Genomic DNA, 22,747 nt, shown 5'->3' on the forward strand with positions numbered 1-22,747 from the left:
CTCAGCATGCACTTCACCACCCTGGAACGTGCTAGTCAGCAGAATTAACTTGCTGCCGTTTTCTTAAACCAGAAGAACAACAGGTTTTGGGCAAACAGAACTGTGTCTGTTAAGCTTTAGGCTCCAACAAGAAAGATCTGAAACACCTCAACTCACCGTTCCGATCAATTACCAGCAGCACTCATTGTGGTACATGATAACATTACCCGGGAGGTTGCTGTAGCCATTGTGTTCCACTAACCTTTTAGCCAACTATAACTGAGACAAACATGAGCTTGAAGAGACTCTCATCATCCTTCTGGGAAGGTTGCAACCCCTGAGACTCAATGCTGAGTTTAAGATTTTCAGGAAAAAAAGTCCTTTATTTTTCCCTCTCTCCACAGCAATTTTCTCTTTCATTTCGTTCATTTCTTTTTTTTACCGGTTCTTAGAGTGATTATTTTCACACCGAGTGTGGTGGGTGCATGGGACGAGCTGCTGGAGGAGGTAGTCGAGGCAGGGACTATCTTGACATTTAAGAAGCAATTGGACAGGTACATGGATAGGACAGGTTCAGAGGGATGTGTGCCAAAGGCAGGCAAGTGGGACAAGTGCAGATGGGACATGTTGGTCAGTGTGGGCTGAAGTGTTCCACACTGTGTGACAATGGCTCCACAAGGACAAAGACAACTAGAGCAGGGGTATGCCCACTGTTCTCTCAAGCCTGCCCCGGCATTCAATAGGAGCATATTTGGTCTACACCAGGTCCAGTTCCTCCTCTGTGCCAGATGTCCACAGCTCCCAATTCCTCTGATCTTGCAGCCATTTTTTCCCCCAACTCCATTTTAAATATTTCTAACGATCTAACCTCCACAACTCTGAGACAGAAAACTCTAGATATTCAACACTTTAAGAAGTTCACACTCAGTGTTAAATAATTGCCACCCCCTCTTCTCTCTTGTCCTGTCACTATGTTCCTCAATCAAAACTCTCCCACCAGTGAAAATTCTCAAAATCTGCTCTATCAAGTCTCTGCATGATCTTATGGTTCACTAGGTTCATGCCTTAAGGGCCTGTCCCACTATGGCGAGTTTATCTGTGAGTTTAGGAGAACTTGCGCTCGCCATAAGCTCGCAGTATGGTCAACACGTGGTCATAGGTGGTCACTGGTAAGTCTTTTTCATGGTTGAGAGGGGTTCCCGCATAGTGGTTACTACTCGCGGTCTCAGTTTTGTCGAGGAAAAATTTTCAGCAGGCTGAAAAGTTTTCAGTGGTAAAAATCAGTCGGCATAGAAAAAATGTATACTTTTTTACTCGTAGGTTTAGTCGAATTAGGTCATAGTAGGTCAGCATGTTATCGAAGGCGAGCTGTAGCCACTCATAGCTTGTCATAGTTTGCTCTCGGTGTAGTCGTCTGAAGTCGAAGGTGGTTGTCTTCACTCTCCACTATTGGGTGTCCAATTTTCCAGAGAGCATCGACAACTAAATCAAAGCTGGTCGAAGCTAGTCTTCAGCATAGTCGAAGGAGGTCTTCTACAAATTTGTAAGAGGTTCGCTACATAGTCCAAGGAGGTCGTAAGAGGTGTTCTACTTTGTCGAAGGATGCCAAATTTTCAGCGAGACAACAGGACCATGAAACATTCCTAATTCGCTAATAAACTCACCATAGTGGGACAGGCCCTTTATTCTTCCAAATTCAAAAAAAAATAGACCCCCAATCTTTTAGCCTCTGTTGATAGGAATCCCAGGAATTGATTGAAAGAGACAGCATGGAATCAAACTCTTTAGTTAACCAAGTGCATCGATCACCCATTCACACTAGTTCTGTTATCCAACAATCACATCCACTCTCTACACACTTTGGGCAATTTACAGTGGTCAAATAACCTACAAACGCGCATGTCTTTGGAATGTGGGAGGAAACCGGAGTACATGGAGGAAAACCACATGGAGAGCATGGAAATTCCATACAGACTGCACCCAACATCAAGATTGAACCGGGGTCTCTGGCACTGTGAGGCAACAGCTCGACCAGCTGTGCCACTGTGCCCTTGAAATTAACCAAGTGAATCTTCTTTGGACTGCCTCTAATGCGGCTAAATCTCTCTATACTTCATGTATTTTCAATCTTAGACTTTAAACTGTCGAGATACAGTGTGGAAACAGGCCCTGGGGCCCACTGAGTCCGTGCCAACCAGCAATCACCCTGCACACCTGTGGTTAAGAAGGAACTGCAGATGCTGGAAAATTGAAGGTACACAAAAATGCTAGAGAAACTCAGCGGGTGCAGCAGCATCTATGGAGCGAAGGAAATAGGCAACGTTTCTGGCCGAAGAAGGTCTGAAGAAGGGTTTTGGCCTGAAACGTTGCCCATTTCCTTCGCTCCATATATGCTGCTGCAACCGCTGAGTTTCTCCAGCATTTTTGTGTACCCTGCACACCAGCACTATCCTACACAGTAGGGACAATTTATAATTTACAGAAGGTAATTAACCTACAAATCTGCACGAGTGTGGTGACATGCGGTCACATACAAACTCCGTATAGACAAGCACCCATAGTCAGGATCGAACCCGGGTCTCTGGCTCTGTAAGGCAGCAATTTGAGCGCAGTGCCATCACAGCTTATTTTCATTTAGACAATAACCTGCCTTTTGATTCCATTTACCGAAGGGATCATTTTTTGGTCTGCACCATATCACATTTTATTTCCTCTGTTCTCTTCTCCCTTCCCCATTTAATTTCTCATTTTCCAATTCTGCTGAGAAGCCCTTGACCAAAGATCAACCCTGCTCCGCTCCGCACTGCAGCTACTTGAACCACTCAGTGCTTCCAGCATTTTCTGTTTTGACAACTGACATGTTAATATTTGTCAGTGTGATTGAAAGATCTTCATTGCTAAAAGTGATGTTGGCAGTGAATGACCAAATATGTGGCACCATTACATAGAGGACAAGAGTCCTGAATAATTGATGCTTCGTTCTTTACCCCATACCAATCTGAATATTTTATCTTGTTAATTTTGAGATTTTTAGTAGATAGACTGGAGATTTTGGTTTATAACTGGTGCAGTAAAGGCTTCCCTTTAATCAGCTATTGAACCCACAGATGTAGGTCAACCCTGTCGACAGAAGGACTGTGCGACTGGACAATAAAGACCTAGGGATTGTATCACTGCTTCCACACAATGCAACAGCGTGGACAGATAGTGAGTTTACTTGAGACTTTACTTCGGAGATCCAGCGTGGAAATGGGCTGTTTGGCCCACCAAGCCAACACCAAGTGATCACCCCGTACACTAGAACTATCCTACACAACAGGGACAATTTACAGAACCAAATTAACATACAAAATGTACAACTGGAAGGTGGGAGGAAATCGAAAACCCACATGGTTAAATCTATGAACTTCATACAGACAGCACCCGCAGTCACGATCAAACCAAAGTCTCTGGTATTGCATGGCAGCAATTCTATCGCTGTGCCACCCTGTGTTCTGAGTTGTGTTGAGGTGAAAAAAAGGTTCAAAGACAATGAAAGCTAGAGCAAGGTTCCTCTTAGAAACATAGAATCGTACATTGCAGGAATGGGCCCTTTGGCCCACAATGTTCGTGCTGAACCTGACATCAAAATAAAATAATCTCATCTGCTTGGACATGATTCACACCCCTCTATTCTTTGCATATCCATGTGCTTCGGGGATCAGATTGGTGTTGGACTGCCCTTTACTTGGACTAGCGGTCTGAAAGGGTCCAGACCCGAAATATCACCCATTCCTTCTCTCCAGAGATGCTGCCTGTCCTGCTGAGTTACTCCAGTATTTTGTGTCTCTCTACTTGGACAGTTCAGCAGCAGAGGCAGAATTGTTTCTGTTCATTCTGAGATCAATGTGGAATGCAGGGTTTGTGTCATCGGTGGGATAGGACATGCTCAATGTAACGGCCATTTCTGCTACCAGAGGGATGAAAAGATCGCAGTTCTTTCATGGTTTCTCCTACTCCATTTTGAGTGGCTTGCGTCATGGGGACGCAACACATGGTGCTGCTGCCACATAGTGTACGGGGCCCTGGATCAGTACAGACAGTAGGTGCAGTCTGTGTGGTGTTTGCCCGTTCTCCTCATCAACGCATGGGTTTCGTCCAGGATCTCCGGCTTCCTCCCGGATCCCAAAGACGTGCCGGTTGGTTAACTGGCAAAGGTGGTGGGAGTGCGGCAACGGGTCCTACACTACACACCTGCCCAACACTTCCTGCGTTGACCTCAGAACCCATGGAACTGGAGTGGAGGCAAGTCACCCTCATTGCTGCTCAACTGCCTGAGAAGAGAAACTTAATCCTGATATTTCATGCTTCCTTGCTCCAATTATGCTTCAAGTCTATTTTCTCCTGAATGTAAATGGGGGCAAGAAAATTGGGGAGAAATTGGAAGGAGCGTGTGAGAGAGAATAGATGGAGACTCAAGAAATTGCAGATGCAGGAATTTTGAGCAATTAACTAACTGCTGGAAGAACTTAGCAAGTCAGGCTGTATATGACTTGGAGAACCCCTCATCTCCACCTCACCCATGAAATGTCATGAAACTCAGAAAGTTATTCTGTTAGGCATTCTCTATTGAGCCTCACTACTCATATTCACATCTCATCTACAGCACACATGTAACCACAAGGGCTTTAAGTATGGCAGGCATCACACAGTCACATAGTAAGACCAGTGCTCTCACTTTCTCACAGATGAAGAGGCACACAATCCCCAGCAGTAACAATGAACTGGCAACGATCAATGTCTGTGGCTCAGTGATCTGGTGAGAGAGCTCGCCATTATCAGTTCAGTTTAGTTTATTGTCACATGTTTGCTGGGAGAGTGAAAATTATGTACCAGAATTGGTGAAGGGAAATGCTTTTGTTGCGTGCTAACCAGTCAGCGGAAAGACAATACGTGATTACAATAGAGCCATTTACAGTGTATAGATACATAAGGGAATAATGTTTAGTGCAAGGTCAAGCCAGTAAAGTCTGATCAAAGCTAGCCGCAGGGTCACCAATGAGGTAGATAGTAAATGGTAGATGCTAGAAGACAACAAGGGGAAGGACAGATACTTCCACACTGAGATGGCGTGCAACTTGGGGGTAAACTTGAAGTGAACCACCTCACTACGATTTTTTTTTTTTTTTTTTTTTTTTTTAAACTACTTTCCTTTTTATTTTACAAGGCAGAGTAGATGAATTTTCAGGGTCTATCGAAGCAGCCTCGGAGAACTACTGTATGCATGCATACTCAGTTTAGTTTACAGAAACAGCAAGGAAACAGGCCTTTCAGCCCAACAAGTTTGTAGGTTAATTGGCTCCTTTAAATTGTGCCTAGTGTCTAGGATAGTGCTAGTTTCTGGGTGATCACTGGTCAGCATGGATTTGGTGGGCCGAAGGGCAGAATTTCACACTGTGTCTCCAAACTAAACTTGGTCCACACCAGCCATTCTATTTATATGTTATCCCACTTTCTCATCCACTCTCCACACTCTCGGGGCAATTTACAGAGGACAATTAATTTACAAACCCGCATATCTCTGGGACGAGGGTGGAAACCTGATCACCCATGGTCACAGAGAGAACACGCAAGACACATACAGTACCCGAGGTCAGGATCCAAACAGGGTCTCTGGAACTAAGAGGCAGCGGCTTAACCACAGCGCCCTAAATGCTTTATGGGTATTCAGACATCAGTCACTGTGGCACAGTGGTAGAGTTGCGGCCTTAGAGCAAAATACAGCGCCAGAGGCCCGGGTTCGATTCCGATTACAGGTGCTGTCTGTACGGAGTTTTGTACGTTCTCCCCGTGGGTTTTCTCTGAGATCTTTGGTTTCCTCCCACACTCCAAAGACTTCCAGGTTTGTAGGTTAATTGGCTTGATAATAATGTAAAATTGTCCAAGTTAGCGGTATGCAGAGTACTGCCCTGCCGACTACAAAATTCAGAAGGTTCAGTTACAGAGCAATTGAATACTCGGGTTAATTATTGAGCGTGCTTTTGCCTGAAAGATGCTCAGCTCAAGCAATTGTTGGAACCAAGTAGTCCAGCTTGTGCTTTGTTGATATTGAAAAAGCCTTCTGTTGTTGACCAAACACTCGCTGCAGGATACTGAATGCCCAGCTACAATCAAGCGTTTGGCCCAGGGACGTTTATAATAAATGGTGAGCCCAGAATTCTGAGAGTGGAGTAGTCAGCATGGCAATGTCAGACATTTTGGCAAACTAGATCCAAAATTGGCTTGGTGATAAAGACCAGGGAAAGGTGGTGGAGGATTGTTTCTCTGCCAGGAAGTCTGACACCACATGGTGTACCACAGGGATATTTGCTATTTGTTATGTGAATATCGAGTAAGTTTGCTCTCAACATGGAGGATGGTAGAGCTTTTAATAGTGAAAGTTGGTTCCCAAGAACAGGGGAATAATGATCATCTTGGGAGGGAAGGCAAAACCATGGCATATAGAACTTAATTTAGACAAGTGTGCAGTAATGCAATTTAGGCTGTCTAAAACTGACCAGGCATATACAGTATACTGCAGGGATCATAGAAGCTGTGACGTACAGAAGAGATGCAAGCGTCCTGGGATGTGATTATCGGTCTGTGCATTCACTACTTGCATTTTCAAGAAGTAAATGCCTTACGGCTTCCTAACACCTGCCCTTTCTCCCTGGGTAGAGTTGTCCCAATTCAACCATGGAGCTCTGGACCCAACAGCTGACAGGATCGCAGTGATCTCATTCCCATCTTGCCTTGGAATTCTTAACCTCCAGACATATTGCTCCTCATTAGTTGCACTAACATCTCTGCTCCCCAAACATTCTGGAAAAATAGACCTTCCCAGCAAGCGATCGTCCTATCTGCCAAGTCACCTTTGCCTTAGGGGTGTCTCCTCCTCAAAGCCACACTGGTGGTCCATATTCCCCTCAGTATGCTGTCTACTGCTAGTATGCAGAGATTCACAACGTATCAAATGCAATTAGACAGAATACTACTCAACCAAATTACTTCACACCATGAAGTGATGACAAAAATTAAGGAAATACTTTATAAAGGCAGTGGAGGGCAGTCTTGGATGTATTCAAGAGAGTTGGATATAGTTCTTAAGACTAACAGAATCAAGGGAAATGGGGATAAAGCAGGAACAGGGTACTGATTCTGGATGATCAGCCATGATCATGTTAAATGGCGGTGCTGGCTCGAAGGGCCAATTGGCCTACTCCTGCACCTATTTTTTGTGCATCTATAAGCAGAAAAATGCTAACATACCTTCAACAACCAAACTCCTAGTCTCACCATTTCTTCACATTTCAAACTTAAGGAAAAATGGTAAACACAAACTTCCATCACTTGAACTATTGACATGTCTCATAAGATTAATGTATTTAATTGTCGGCAGGCTTTGCAGAGTAACTTCACTTACCCCATTGTGAGGATGCACCAGCCACCCCCAATCTCCCTGTATTGATGCCGTATCCAGCAGATTGACTGAAACAGAAGGAGGAATATTTGTGATGTTTACTGCACAAAATACACTTTTGACTCCTCAATGCAAAACATCTTTGAACAAAAGCGATCAATGTAAGCAAGGATTTAAAACCAGTAAAGAATTGATCCAGTCCAGCCTGTGGATTGGCATTAAGTAATAATAAATTAATTCTATTAAAGAAATTGCCTCAAAATGCAACATGATCTTTTTGCCAAGAGAACAAAGTTCTAACAAGTTAGAAATTCACAATGCCCCTTTAAAATAATTATCTGCCTGATTAATATTATACTTCCATCGTGCATGTACATTTCCCCGTCCTTTGCAACCTTGGCCGATAGCAGCATGATGGGATTTCAATAGACGAGGACATGTGTACACTGCTGAGAACTGGTGAGAATGGCTGAGAACTAGTGCAACATTTTTGGCTCTGCAAGTGGGTTAGATAGTTAGACACTGCCCCTGTCCTACTTAGGAAACCTGAACAGAAACCTCAGGAGACTTTGCACCCCACCCAAGGTTTCCGTGCAGTTCCTGGAGGTTGCCGGAGGTTACAGGTAGTGGAAGCAGGTAGGGAGACTGACAAAAAACCTCCGGAAGCCTCCGGAAACCGCACTGAAACCTTGGGTGGGGCGCAAAGTCTCCAGAGGTTTCCGTTCAGGTTTCCTAAGTGGGACAGGGGCATTAGTTATTAACACTAAAGTGTCCTATGGCGATACTTCAGGAAAAGTGACCTTAAGTGTTTAGACAATAAAGATACACTGAGTCCACGCCGACCAGCGACCACCCCCTACACTAACATATACATAAGATGCTGTGCACACGGCAGGTAGCCAACAGTCGCTTGTCTTTTTCACTTTTAATTTCAAGTACCCGGTCGAGTGTCATGACTGTTGGCAGACCAATTTTTCTCCGGGGTTGAAGAAAGTTTTATTGTATCGCATCCTTGGGACAATTTACACAAGCCAATTAACCTACAAACCTGTACATCTTTGGAGTGTGGGAAGAAACCGGGGGCCCTGGAGAAAACCCACACAGTCACAGGGAAAATGCACAAACTCTGTACAGATAACACCCGCAGTCAGGATCAAACCCAGGTCTCTGGCGCTGCAAGGCAGCAACACTGCCACTGCACCACCATGCCGCCCTGGGTTGCGGAATGGGTTGCTAGGCTGCTTTAGTGGAAAGGTCAGGATTTTATTTTTCCACAGGGTGCGCATAATATCTAGTTTGATGTTGCTAGAAAGATAGCATGAACCTTGAAGAGTTGTGTTTGGGTTCGGAAATAGGAAAAGGAATGGACAGCAGCAGCTGTGGAAGAATATATTACAATGTATATACGATCAGCCATGATCACAATGAATGGCAATGCTGGCTCGAAGGGCCGAATGGCCTCCTCCTGCACCTATTTTCTATGTTTCTATGTAAAGGAAAGGAAGAGGATAGGCCTACCATTACTACTGCAAGTTCAGGATGTCCAAAAACAAAAACAAGAACAGCCAATGAAACATTTTGTTGTGGAGACACTTTTGCAACAAGTATGAACACCCTCCAACAGTAACAAAATATATGACCTGATAAAACATCCGTAGTCTTGCTGACGAAAGAAAAAAATGTAGGTCAGGACACAGAAAGCGCAGAGGATACCTGACTTCATTAGCTGGGGCAGAGAATAAGAGCAGGGAAGTTTTGGTACAACCTAACAAGATGCTTTTTAAGGTTACTGCAAGAATACTGTAGAAGACAGACTATAGGAAGGTGTAAGAAAGAAAAGTAGATGCTGGTTTACACTGATGATAGACACAAAATTCAGCAGGACAAGCAGCATCTCTGGAGAGAAGGAATAGGTGACCTGTTCTTCAGTCTGAAGTACCTCTTGTAATATTAAGAATTGTCACAGCTCATTGAAGGCCAGACATGAAAACAGCAGTGTAAACAATAACACGGAAAATACCATAACGTGATTAAAAAGATAAAGATATAAAATAATTACTTTTCTCTTTAAATTCTATAGAAAATTCTTAGCCTCCGATCCTGTCAGGAAATTCAGGCCACACAATGTTAACAAATGCAGCAAACCAGAAGTGGTGACAATACACACATGACCTGATGGCCACACTGGTCGTTGCAAGACCGGGATAATATACAACCCACCTGTTGAACATCCAGCTAAATTATAGAAACAAAGAACTGCAGATGCTGGTTTATACCAAAGATAGACACAAAGTGCTGGAGTAATACAGCATCTCTGGAGGAAAAGGATCTGTGACATTTTGGGTCAGGACTTTTTAATCAAGTCTGAAAAAAGGGGCCCAATGTAAAACATCACCTATCCTCTTCCTCCAGAGATGCCACTTGACCCGTTGAGTTACTCCAGCATGTGGCATCTATCCACCTGATTTACGCAGTCCCATGCACAGTCTGCCGATGTGATTCTCAAATTACTGGCTCCTAATTCCAGATTTACAATGTGACTAAATCTCAAACTACTGGGTTCACAAGTCTATCATGACTGAAGCCGCTGATTCCTATTTCACTGTCATTGCTCATTTCCCAAACACTGGCACGATTAATTCCCCATATACCGCTCTCCTAGAACTATTTTTCACTTCAAGTGTTCCGTTTCACCATTTACCGGTGCCCCAAATTGTGCTTCTACAATTACCTCCAATTTATGTTAATCCCATTTCCTCATTTTCAAATAACCAAGATCTCTCTGGTGTCTAATTATTTATGACCCCAAGTTCCTCCAGTACCGGCACCTCATTTACTGGTGCCTTGCTTTTCCTCACTTGCTGGTGTAAAGGTTCCTTAATGCCCTGGATTGTTCATTTCCTGAGGACCTAAATTCCTTACTCACAGGTCTCCAGGATCTCATTTAATATAATAATTATTTCCACATTTATAAATGCCCATTTTCTGATGTTCCTAACTCCCAATTAACAATTGCTTACTGCCATTGTAATGGGACTATAGATACATAATTTACATGTGCCCCTATTTCCCCCATGCCCTGGTGACCTTGGATTTGCCATTGTAATTGCCTTTAAATCGTCTTTCCTTACTGCCCTTGATTACTGGTGTCCTGGCTTCCCTAGTTACTATTGCCAATATTGCCCCTTTTACTCATGTCCCCAATTCCATATTGATCTATACTCCCAACTCCCTTTCTATGGATCCCACTAATTCTCAGTTCATAAGTACTTCAAATCATCATGTTCCAGTGTTCCCATTTCCTAACTGTCACAATTTTCCCATTAACTTTAAAAATGCACCCTCCTTGGCTCATTTCCTGATGGACCAAATCCCTCAATTATTAGTTCCCCAAATTCTATGATATCGATGCCCACGATTTCAAGTTTTCCAATGACCCAACACTTTATTTACTTGTGTCAACCCCCTTTCCTTATTTGCTGTGGTGTGCTGTTCTCCACTTTCTAATGTCTCTCATTCAGTAAATAGTGAAAACCCACAATTTCCTTTTCCTGCTGCAGTTGTTCTGGTGTCCCTTACCAGTGTCCTAATACACCATGTTTTTGATATCCCCAATTTCACTACTACAAAAGTCCCCAAATCCTCATCTATGGACGTCCCTGCCATCCCACTTACCGACGGCTCGGTTCCTGAAATTCAGTGCCTCCAATTCCACAGTCACAGGTGTTTCTTATTCCCATCTAATTGGGTTAATAGCGGACTGTTGGGCTCAATATAAATAGTCAGCAAAAAACAATTGGGCCAAATAGCGCTGTTTCCATGCTGTATTGTGGTTTTTTCCAGACCCCTTAATTTGCTATTGTTGATACTTCAAATTACCCTCTTTCCATCAGCCTATGTACCCATGTAGTGGAGCCACAGTACCTCCCTTTACATCTACACTATCTACCTCATTGGTGACCCTCTGATTGGGTACCTTGCATTAACCGTTATTCCCTTATCATGTATTCACTGTGAATGGCTTCATTGTAATCATGTATTGTATTTCCGCTGACTGGTTAGCATGCAACAAAAGCTTTTCACTGTACCTCGGTACATGTGACAATAAACTAAAATCTTGCCCCCCAATATTCCATTCATACCAAATTCCAATGTCCCTAATTCTTCCCCTTAATTCTTCACTAATTAGGGCCCTTCATTGATATGAATCTCTCTTTTGTGGGGCTGGGTCCCAAGCTCCCCGTTTTTTTTTCCTTACACCCCTCATGTGTACATTCCCTAGTGTGCAATGCTTCACAAATCGCCTGTGTGCACTAATTTGAAAACGTTGCAAATTCCCCACTTTCTGGCGCCTCTAATTCCCCATGTGGCGTTTTGTACTCTACGCCACTTTTACTTCTCACAGTGCAACATATAATACCATCTTTATTTCCGAAATTCTCAATATCAATTTATATGAGCATGTGTGCAAAAGCAGCGCTGGGTTCACCGCCATCCATTTTGTGTTGCGAACAAAATTAGATTTTCCTCACTTCTATATTTACCCCACCCATGCCCTTCCCCTCTCCCCTTAATACTTACATCAGGCGCAAACTCACCGTGCGCCCATTGTGTACAATAAACCCCTTGAGCCTTGTTAGAGTGCTGGTGCAGGCAACGTGTAACCTTTGTACTCTCTGTTGAGAATCAAGTTTTCTGTGTTTTGTGCTAACTGTGTTTTTACATTAATTGCCACACGATGGAACTCCCGTTGGCCGGTTGCAGCTGGAGCTAACTAGCGCCTCAAAGTCGCCCTGCACTTTTTAAAGAGATCGCAGATGCTGGAACCTTGAATACAAAAATGAGCAGTGGGTCAGGCAGCATCTGTGGAGGTGAATGGAGCAGTCGTCGACGTTTCGGATCGGGACGCTTGGCTGCTCTGGGGACCGATGAAAGGATGGCGTGGGCTGCTCGTTCTTGTGGGGTCAACGGGAGCTTCCTAATGAAGAAAGTGGACAGAAATGTAACCTGCCCGCGCAACTTGAAACCACTTTCGAGGTGCGCACCCTACAGCGGTGGAGGAAACAACTCCGGAGGTAATGCCGTACTGATTAAAACACAGGAATCCAGAGCCAAAATGTTCAACAGGTTAACTCGTGTGCTCCAGGTCAAACTATCTGTTCCAACAGAAGCAGAAACGGCCTCCGTGGGAATTCTATCCCAGCCATTTGGAACGACTGGATAAACATATGATGAGCATTTGGCAGCTGGGGTTATCTGTAGTCTGGTATGGACGAGGGGGGATGGGGTCTCATTTAACTTTACCGAATCTTGAAAGGCCTCGATAGAGTAGAGGATGAGAGGATGTTTCCACTAGTAGGACAGTCTAGGACCAGAGGCCATCGCCTCAGAATAAAAGGACGTCCCATTAGCAAGGAGATGATGAGAAATATCTGTAGACAGGGTAGAATTTATTGCCACCGACGGCGGTGAAGGCCAAGTTAATGTATATGTTTAAGGCAACGATTGACAGTTTCTTGATTAGTACGGGTGTCGGGGGTTATGGGGTGACGGCAGGGGAATCGGGTTAAGAGCGAAACATAGATGAGCTTTGATTGAATTGTGGAATAGTCTCAATGGTCCGAATGGCCTAATTGTGCTCTTATAATTTATGAATTTGCTCCCAATCTTCGAACACACTCTCCAGACCTCGCATCGTATCTCTCAGCGGGGGCTATACAGCCGTATCGGCCGGCACCCTCTCTCACGTCTGGAGATCACGAACGCAGCATTGCCCCATCGACAGCAGCCCCACCGGCTCACAGAGGTCAGGCTGGGGTTATTCAAGGCATGGTCTATCCCCACACAGTACCGACCCACCTCGCTCGCCCCTCGCCCCGCGGTCTCATCTAATCTCAGAGCTGGAGATGATGTGATTTTGGATCTACTATTCCCAAAATACCCACTACCCCCTTGGTCAGATACGACTTCGAAACCAAATAGGGCGAAGACTGGCATGCTTAGAAGTTAAAAGGTGTCTCTTAAGGACCATTGGGTCAATTTGCGTTGGAGTTACAAACACCATGGAGAAGGTCAGACAACTGGGAATGTCTACAGCACCGTGCGCTGGAAGAGCGGCCTCCGTGGAGGAGAGGAGAGGTCGGGTGGATCGGTGCAGGGGGCGAGGGGGCTTTCGAGGGGTTTCTGGGTTGGGGAGGCGAGGGTTTTTGGAGACCACAGTTGTTGGAGTGGAGGTCCGAGGACAGGTCCGGTTGGTCGATTTATGATTGCAGCCAATTCATCGCCCGCTTGATTCAGCACCAGGTAACCGCAATGTGGGGAGGGTTGTGAGAGCGCCAGCAAGGGCATGTCGGGCCGAACGGCTCGTTTTGGAACTGCTGATTCGCTGTGTAACTTTCATCCTAAAGTAACATGACATGTTCTCCCTAGTGGCAAATACACCGGAGGTCCGGAGTGCTGGCTAGAAGGGCCGAATGTCCTACTCCTGCACCTATTGTCTATTGACCGCCCGGTCACACGTGGGTGTTGGAGCCGGACACACGAGGGTGCTGAAGTTACCGCTAACTATGACCCACTTTCCCTCTTCAATCCCGCCAAACTTCCTCGACAGCCGCCAGCTTCTCTTTAGCGCAAACATTGCCTGAAATGCATAGGTCCGGGCGCGAACTGTAACTGAAAGATACAGATAGTGACTGAAAGAAAGATAGGAACCCCCCTGAAGAAGGGTCTCGACCCGAATCGTCACTTATCCCTTTTCTCCTGAGATGATGCCTGGCCCGCTGAGTTACTCCATCATTTTGTGGCTGTCTTCGGTATAAACCAGCATCTGCGGTTCCTTCCTAAACTATTTGCCAGATATTTAATCTACCCGCTCCCTGATGGACGCGGTCAATAGATGTGAAGAGAGGCTGGTTCACAATGAAGATAGTCCAAAAATACTGGAGTAACTCAGCGGGACGGGCAGCATCTCCAGAGAGAAGGAATGGGTAACGTTTCGGGTCGAGACCCTTCTTGAGATTGGTTGGACATAGAATAAAGTGGCCATCTCCCCCTTGGCCGTGTTGACTTATCGACGCCAATTCCATTTAGCAGCGTTGACGCCGTAATCATCCACTCTTTCCGATTCAACTACCTGTCCAACAATTTCTAAACATTATAATTGTATACCCCTCAACTATCTCCCCTGCAAGATAACCACCGTCCTTTGTGGTTGGGGGGATACCCTTCAGGTCCCCTTTTAAATATTTCACCTCTCACCTCAAATCCGTGCCCTCAAAGATTCCCCTATAGTTGCAAAAGGAATGTGCGTTTAGAACCCCCTATAGTTAGTCCGCAGTGCTCGGCAGTCAGTGAGTGATCGCCATCCCAACTATAGTAAAGTCTAAAATTGGAAAAAGAATTGGAACATCGCTTGTCCATGTTCTCCTGTGATGCTACTGGGGGCTACTCCAGGACTCTGTCTCCCAAACATGTGTCTATCTCCGCCCTTATAATTTTGTAAACCTCTACAACGCCAACATTCAGCCTCACATATTCCAGTGAAAATCCTCTCGTGACAACTATCGCATCCCAGGCATCCCCCTGGTGAAAAACAAAGACCCGCGGATGCTGGTTAATAAACAAAAAGACCAAAGTACTGGAGTAACTCAGCGGGACGGGCATCAGCGCCGGCGAACATGGACAGTGGACTTTTGCTGCAGTGCGGAGAGTGGAATTGTACACGTTAGTCCGAGTGGATCTAATGTATGGTACAACCGCAATGACCCTGATGGAAGCACATCGAGTCCCGAGTCCCCGTAACGTCCTCAAACGACAGCATTGGGACCCGCCTGTGTGCTGCCTTACCGACCTAAATACAACTCTCCCAACAGTCTGTTATATATATACTGCAAATAACTTAGTACAGTGTACCAGGCACTCTTCACGAGGCCTTCCCCGAATTGAAGAAAGCCATCGTGAACTGGTCCAGACATTATTCCACGTGTCACCTGCAGTATTAATGGGTTCTTAATTGTAATTTGGATTTGAAGCAACACCAGACCAATACCTCGAATATGTAGAAAGGAACTGCAGATGCTGGTTTACACCGAAGACAGACGCAATATGCTGAAGTAACTCAGAGGAACAGAAGCATCTCTGGAGAGAAGGAATATGTGACATTTCGGGTCGAGGCCCTTCTCCAGACGGACTAATTTCTAATGAAAGGTGAAACAGGTTAGGCTTGGATCCGCTGGAATTTACACGAGGCGAGCGCGGCAGGGTCGGTTTCAATAAAATATTTCCTCTTATGGGAGAATTTAGAAGTGGGCGTGTGTGTGTGTCGTGGGGTCACTATTTAAACATAGGAATCGCCTATTTTAAGGATTTGTGGCAAAATCTCAGAAAATCAATTAATTAGAATTATTTTCTTCAGAGCAGAGTCATGGAGTATTTTAGGACAGATGCTTGTAGATTCTAGTTAAGCAGGGGTGGGCCGGAATACTGTTGAGATTACATTGGGAATGGTTCATCTCTGAGTGCCCGCTTTACCACCCACCAAATGGAGCTGTTCAGGGCCTGGCAGACATTGACGCCGAGCCAACAACCTGGCTGCTCAACACCCGGCTTGAGATCTAACTATTCCTTTGGTTTATTTATGTTTAATTCGCAAGAAGAATTGGGAATGGCCGTGATTAGAGTGAATGGCCTGGCTGATTCGACCCCCCCCCCCCCCCCCCCCCCCCCCCCCCCCCCCCCCCCCCCCCCGTGTTAGTCGTGTATCGATTTGACTTTTAACTTTCCCGCGGCTGACACTGTAGCAGAGGGGATCGGGTGACGCGGCGGCGAGCGCTCGATGGTCGCGAATAACGGGCGAGAAGCATCTATCTGTACCGTGGGGGAAGTCGGAAATACTAATACTGTACTTTCTTCCCATCTCGTATGATCTCTCACTGTTGTGCGAGAAATTAAATTAGAAGATAGACACAAAATGCAGGAGTAACTCAGCGGGATAGGCAGCATCTCTGGAAAAAAAATGGGAATGGGTGATGTTTCGGGTCGAGACCCTTCTTCAGATTAGAACATCGCATTACGTTTCTCTGTAACTTTTTTCCTGCGTTCAAACGGAATAAATTACGAGCAGAAACCACAACAATCAAAATAAACAACGGTCAGGAGAGAAAAAAATGGTTGTAAAATGTTCTGGTTAATTTGTCACTCTGACGGGGTCAAGTCAACCAAATGTTTCGGAATAAAAACCTGTCACATCTGATTCCGCTGACTGATTTTCTTTCGCTCCGCGGGTCAAACACGCAGAGCCCCGCCGCTCACAATTCAGCGGCGAATGGAACCGCCAATGAACGTGGGCAGACGATGCGAACGTTTCCGTGAAAAAGACATAAAGTTCTGGAGTAACTCAAACGGGTCAGGTGGCATCACTGGAGAACATGGAAAGGTGGCGTTTCGAGTCAGGGCCCATCTTCAGATCGCTGAGTTACTCCAGCACTTTGTGTGTTTTTTGTTTTTGTTTTTGGTAAACCAACACTCGCAGTTCCTTGGGTGAACATCGCGGTAAATTCACGCAGTCGAGGTGCAGCCCGTGTTCAGTGTTAATGTGGACAGGTTTCCACAACTCGCTTAATTACTGAAGTCTGAAGAAGGGTCTCGATCCGAAACGTCGCCAATCTCTTCTCTCCATAGATGCTGCCTCACCCGCTGAGTTTCTCCGGCATTTCTCCGTCACTGAGTTTCTCCGGCACTCTTCACTTAATTACTCAATCTATTTAATTTCTTGTTTAAATTACAATTATGGGCGTAATTCTAAATGGTTCAGAATGTTTAGCGCATGTATTTGAGCATTCGAACGAGGCGGACCGGGGCAAGTGGAAATGGTCAATGTTGACACGCGGTTATTATCAGAGCGATGTATTTACCAATAAGTGTAAATGTGAAGTTTTTATCCGCTTTTCTAAGTTGACACACGCGGTTACACTGCAAATTGAACGAAACGTAAAGCCGTCAAAGGTTACGGTGAGAAGGCAGGAGAATGGGGTTGATAGGGGAAATAAATAGATGAGCTATGATCGTGGCGGAGTAGACTCGATGGACCGAATGGTCTAATTCTGCTTCTATGTCTTATGTCGTAAGTGCTGGGGCCGAAAGTAAATTGGTTTCTGCATGAGACTGGGCAGCGTCCGTGGCCGCTGCTGCCCTCTCTGCCATGCGCCGAGACGCTCTCTGCACTTCACCGCACACTTGCCTCCTTCACAAATTGATTTATTTATTTAGCCCTGGCCTGTTGCTTTGGCCAGTGACCCGAAACCGCCACCTGTCCCCGCCACTCACACCTGCACACAACACATCCTGCACAAACAGACAACGTTTTATTGGTTTCTTTTTATCCTTACTTTTCACAAATATATATATATATATATATATATATTTAAAACAAGGGAAATAAATAGAAAACAAACTTAGCATTAAAGATGGATACAAAAATGCTGGAGTAACTCAGCGGGACAGATATCGAATTCCTGTCCACATAAACATTGAACACGGGTTGTACCTTGACTACGTGAATTGACACTGTGATGTTCACGCAAGGAACAGCGTATGCTGGTTTACCAGAAAAATACACAAAGTGCTGCAGTAACTCAGCGATCTGACTCGAAACGCCACCTTTTTCATGTTATCCAGTGATGCGCCTGACCCGCTGAGTTACTCCAGCATTCTGTGTCTATCTTTGGTGTTACCAGCATCTGCAGTTCCTTCCTTCTTCTTCTCCTTAAGTCCTTTGCTCCTGTAGGAAGCATAGGCCATTGGCAAATGTCCCCCACCTAGCTCGGTTGTTGGCAGTTCTTTCGAGATCTCACCAGTTGAGCGCACTCTCAGACATTTTTGTCCTTTCTACAAACTTAGCGTTGATGCGGGGCTGCGGGATTTCCGCTTAGGCGGAGGTACTTAAAGGACACGGGATGTTTATTTTACTTGGAGAAAAGGAATAAGCGACGTCTCGGGTCTAGACCCTTCTTCAGACGGTCTCGGCCCGAAACGCCACCTATTCCATTTTCACCAGAGATGCTACCTGACCCGCTGAGCTACTCCAACATTTTGTGTCTATCTTCGGTATAAACCAGCATCTGCAGTTCCTTCCTGCGCATGTCTATTTTTGTTGCTGGAGAAACATAGAAACTAGGTGCAGGAGTAGGCCATTCGGCCCTCCGAGCCAGCACCGCCATTCAATATGATCATGGCTGATCATCCAAAATCAGTACCGCGTTCCTGCTTTTTTCCCCATATCCCTTAATTCCTTTAGTCCTAAGAGCTAAATCAAACTCTCTCTTGAAAACATCCAGTGAATTGGCCTCCACTGCCTTCGGTGGCAGATAATTCCACAGATTCACAACTCTCTGGATGAACCGGTTCGCTTGAGAGGCGCTGCTGCAAAAGTGAGATCAAGAGAAAATGTAAGGTTTAAAATTACTGGCGAGTTTTACAAGGTAAACGGGCGACAGGTTCCGCTGGTTGAGGGCAGGTGGGGAGAAGGCATGGATTTCCGATGGTTGCGGGGGGAAAAAAACCCATCAGCGGCTAAAGCGTCCGGATTTACCCAACGATTTGAAGAATGCGCTGAAAACGGGAAACGTTTGCGGGAAATCTGGAGAGATAGGGCAGCGGCCGATTGTCTTTATTCGATAATATATATTTCTGAATCCCCCAAATTATTATCAACTCAATTTATTTGGGTAATTGAAATGTTTATTTCCACGCCGTCAGAAATGTGTGTCAGTATGTTTGGTTTTAAACGTGTTGGGTTTTGAAGCGCCCCGTTATCTTTCGGACAAACCTTCCTGTAGCCTGAAGCACCTTCAGACTCATCCCTGGATAACGCCGCGGGAGGTAACACCACATCAGTTGCTTTTACTGCTCGAGTGTAATGTGATGGCCATTTGCAGTCATTCCGAAAACATGTCCTGTAATTAGTGACAATTTAAAGTAATTTGATCTTCCCTGCTGATGTTTTCTCAATTGTTAATTATTTTATGCATAATCCTGGCAATTTAATGTTTGCCATTTTAAGCGCCTTCATTCCCATTAATTGCGTCTTTTTATTGATTTTTCGTCTCCTTTAAGTGTCCTACTTGTTTCCAAGGAATCTTATATATGAAAATGAATCTACCGTTCAACAGAAAGCGCGGAGCTGCGGCGAGTGAGTTACTCGCTCCACACACAACACAGGAACACCGGGCTTTGCCGGCTTCTCAACCAGTTTGCTTGAGAGACGCTGCTGGAAAAGTTATAGCTTCAACAACCGGACCCAGTTCAAACGCCGCTCCCGTGATTATTAAACGTGTCTGGTTTAGATTGTGAAGTTCTACTGCGTGAGTGGGGGTTGGAACCATTGGGCGGTCGGGAACGGATAGAAGAATTACACATGAGAGGAATTGCCGTGGACACAACGGGAAATTAAATTAAGAAATTAAACGTAGTGTGACTAATGTTCAAACATCGACCCCATTACAAATGCAGAAAGTGCAGTTGAAAGGTGTAATTGATAAATTGTATTTTTCTTTAATAGATTAATCTTTAAGTTATTCGAATATTAACAGTATTGGTCAGCAGGCGCCTGAAATTGGTAGAATTTAGACAGAACATTTATGAAAGCGTTCTGAGTAATTCCCTGTGTGGGAAACTGACAACTGTATTGGCGAATACATGAAGAAAATATATTGTTTTAAATTGAATTCGCTGCGTTAAACGTGGACGGAGCTAAGATGCGCGTGTTATACCATCACGGGCAAACTAAGGCGCAAATTGAAAAGGCACAAGGTGGGTTCTACCCAGCTTGATCTTGGCGCCAGCCTGGTTGGACTGTCTAGTCCACGTGCAAGTGTCTAGTCCACTCGTAAAGAAAGAATTGGCGGACCCCAAGTGAAAACAACTCTCCCTTTCACAGGAGGAGCGAGTCTAGAAATAAAGAAAACAAAAGGAATAATGGTAAAAGATCACGGTGCTGCAAATCTGAAATAGAAACTGGTAACGTTGCAAGGTGTAATGGTCAGATCACACATCATCTGTGGAGAGACAGAGGTCCAGCATTTACTGTGTGTGTGTATCATTGTACAATGAGACATTGACCTTGAAATAAAAGTGTAATCCACACAAAACGTGATAGAATATAAAACGTGTACAGTTTTCCAAATCTGTGATGTTAAATAGGTCGAGGAGCGCGGCAAAGTCGAGGTGGAAATGGCAGAAACGCTGTGAAGTGGGTTGCATAAACTAACGGGAAATTCGGGCGAAACTACGGCGTAACCGCCACAGCTTCAAGTTAGAGGGAAAACTCAGATTCAGGGATGCTGCTTTGACAGAGTTTATGGGTGCCACAAAACTGATTTGACTAGCTTCGTTTTAATTCTAATTTGACTTGTAGGAAGTAAGTGGTTGTCCAAGAAGCTGCTTTGCATTTTATTAAAAGCGACAGTCGTTTCACAGCCGAGCTTGGACGTTTGTTTAAACTACTGGAGGGTTTCGTGCTGTCAGGTAGGACGTTTAGTTTACACGTGAAACGCTTTAGCTGCATATTAGAAACGAAGGTGAAATAGGAGGCACAGCCCGAGGAGATTAACGCCATTGACAACCGATTATAAAGGATTGAATTAAGAGAAAACTCCAAGAAAAGTGCGTCGAACTGATATCGTTAAAAGAGTTTGCTTTTTATATTGATGATTTTTTAAAAATACGACTGTAAAGTTGAGGGGGGGGGGGAGGGGGGAGTTAATTATGAACAGATACGAGCAATACAACTCCCACACGTTCAGAATAATTTGCCTGAAACCCACCCAATCCCTTTCCACTCACTCACTCACTCACACATACACCTCGCCAGCACCACCTCTGAGAAATCAACTCCGATTTTAAACTTCCCAACCCAACTTACTGTGGTCAACACACAACAATCTGTATTTCTGTGAACTTGTAAAATAGAAATGGCGCTGATCAGTTCAGGAAGCGGGTGAAACGCCAGGGGAACGGGGCATCAAGATGTCAGATTTGAACCGAGAGCTGAGAGGAGCGATATTGTGTCTGAAGAAGGGTCTCGACTCGAAACGTCACCTGTTCTTTTTCTCCAGAGATACTGCCTGACCCCGCTGAGTTACTCCAGCATTTTGGTGTCTATCCGCGATATTGTTATATTTCATCTAACTCGGTCTCTCCTGACAATCTCAATCAGACCAGTTAGTCAATAGACATGTGCCGTACACATAATCAATAATGCACGCCTTCTCGTGGGGGGTGTATAGTTACACAGTCGTGGATGCAGAGTGCGTGTCAATCGCCGGCACCTTCAACACACCCCATGTTGTTGTCAACACAGGAGTTGCAGTTTCACGTGGGTGAAGCGAACAGCTGATGCGAGCTGTCCTCTCACGCCGCCTGTTCTAAGGGAGGCCGAAAGCGATGCCCCAACCTTCTCACCCCTAGACCGGACGCAACAAAGCCTGGTGGCTTGGGGGGGGGGGGGGGGGGGGGTAGATGAGGTGGAGAGGGGGGGGGGGGGGGGGGGGGGGGGGCTTCAGTACCCAGTACCGGACACAGTACATGCCATCACCACTAACACGATTACAAGCACCCTCCCCGTACACCGTGCCGCGCTCACAAGACCCGTTTCAGAACCAATTAAACTTCTCAATATCTGCAGCATTTGTTTTAAGGATGAGGCAAGAGCGGCCGTGCCTTTACACCGTCAGGCGGCGATGCTTTGCCGCCTTGCGCTGCCACAATAAGCTTTTTTTTGTTGTTGTGAATCCCAGTTACATCTTGACGCGAGATTGGTCCGCTTACCTTCGTTTGGTGGCAAGTAGATGCAGTGCGATCCGCAGAAGATATTCCACAGTAAGAACCAGAGGCAGGGTCCCGAAGCCATGGCTGCCGCTGGCTATGTGTGTGTGTGTGTGTGTATGTGTGTGTGTATGTGTGTGCGTGCGTATGTGTGCGCGCCCGCTCTGTGTACAAACACTCTACACTCGCAGCATCTCGCCACCGCTCACTACACTTTAAACCGCAGCAGCGGCCGTGGGCGGGCCGAGCCCTCTGCGGCTGCCTGTCATCGCCGCCATCCTATCCTAACGCAAGGATGCTTCGTAGCATCCAACCGGGGGCGCTGGGTATCAATCCTCGCCGTCCAATCAAAAATGTTAGGGTTAACTCCATCCCCAGGAGAACTGGATGAAATATCTGGAGTTGGGACAGGATATTCCACCTTTTACCTGCACACAGGTCTCAATAGAATCAAACCCTTCTCCGCTGATTAGTAAGGAACCGAAGATAGGCACCAAAATAAGCTAGAGT

General features: G+C 45.4%; 1 protein-coding gene across 2 annotated transcripts in view; it reads right to left on the minus strand.

Annotated features, from left to right (window-relative positions):
* The window catches only part of epha8 (eph receptor A8), a 263,478-nt gene extending 241,023 nt beyond the window's left edge, over positions 1 to 22,455 (minus strand). For both annotated transcript variants that reach the window (XM_055659451.1, XM_055659450.1), the window contains exons 1-2: positions 22,241 to 22,455; positions 7,421 to 7,485 (exon numbers count right to left, since the gene is read on the minus strand). In XM_055659451.1, coding sequence (XP_055515426.1) covers positions 7,421 to 7,485; positions 22,241 to 22,322 — 147 coding nt within the window. In that variant the 5' untranslated portion in view covers positions 22,323 to 22,455. The remainder of the gene's footprint in view (positions 1 to 7,420; positions 7,486 to 22,240) is intronic.
* Positions 22,456 to 22,747: the final 292 nt, after the last annotated feature.

This window comes from Leucoraja erinacea, chromosome 30 (genome assembly GCF_028641065.1).
Source record: "Leucoraja erinacea ecotype New England chromosome 30, Leri_hhj_1, whole genome shotgun sequence".
NCBI lineage: Eukaryota > Metazoa > Chordata > Chondrichthyes > Rajiformes > Rajidae > Leucoraja > Leucoraja erinaceus.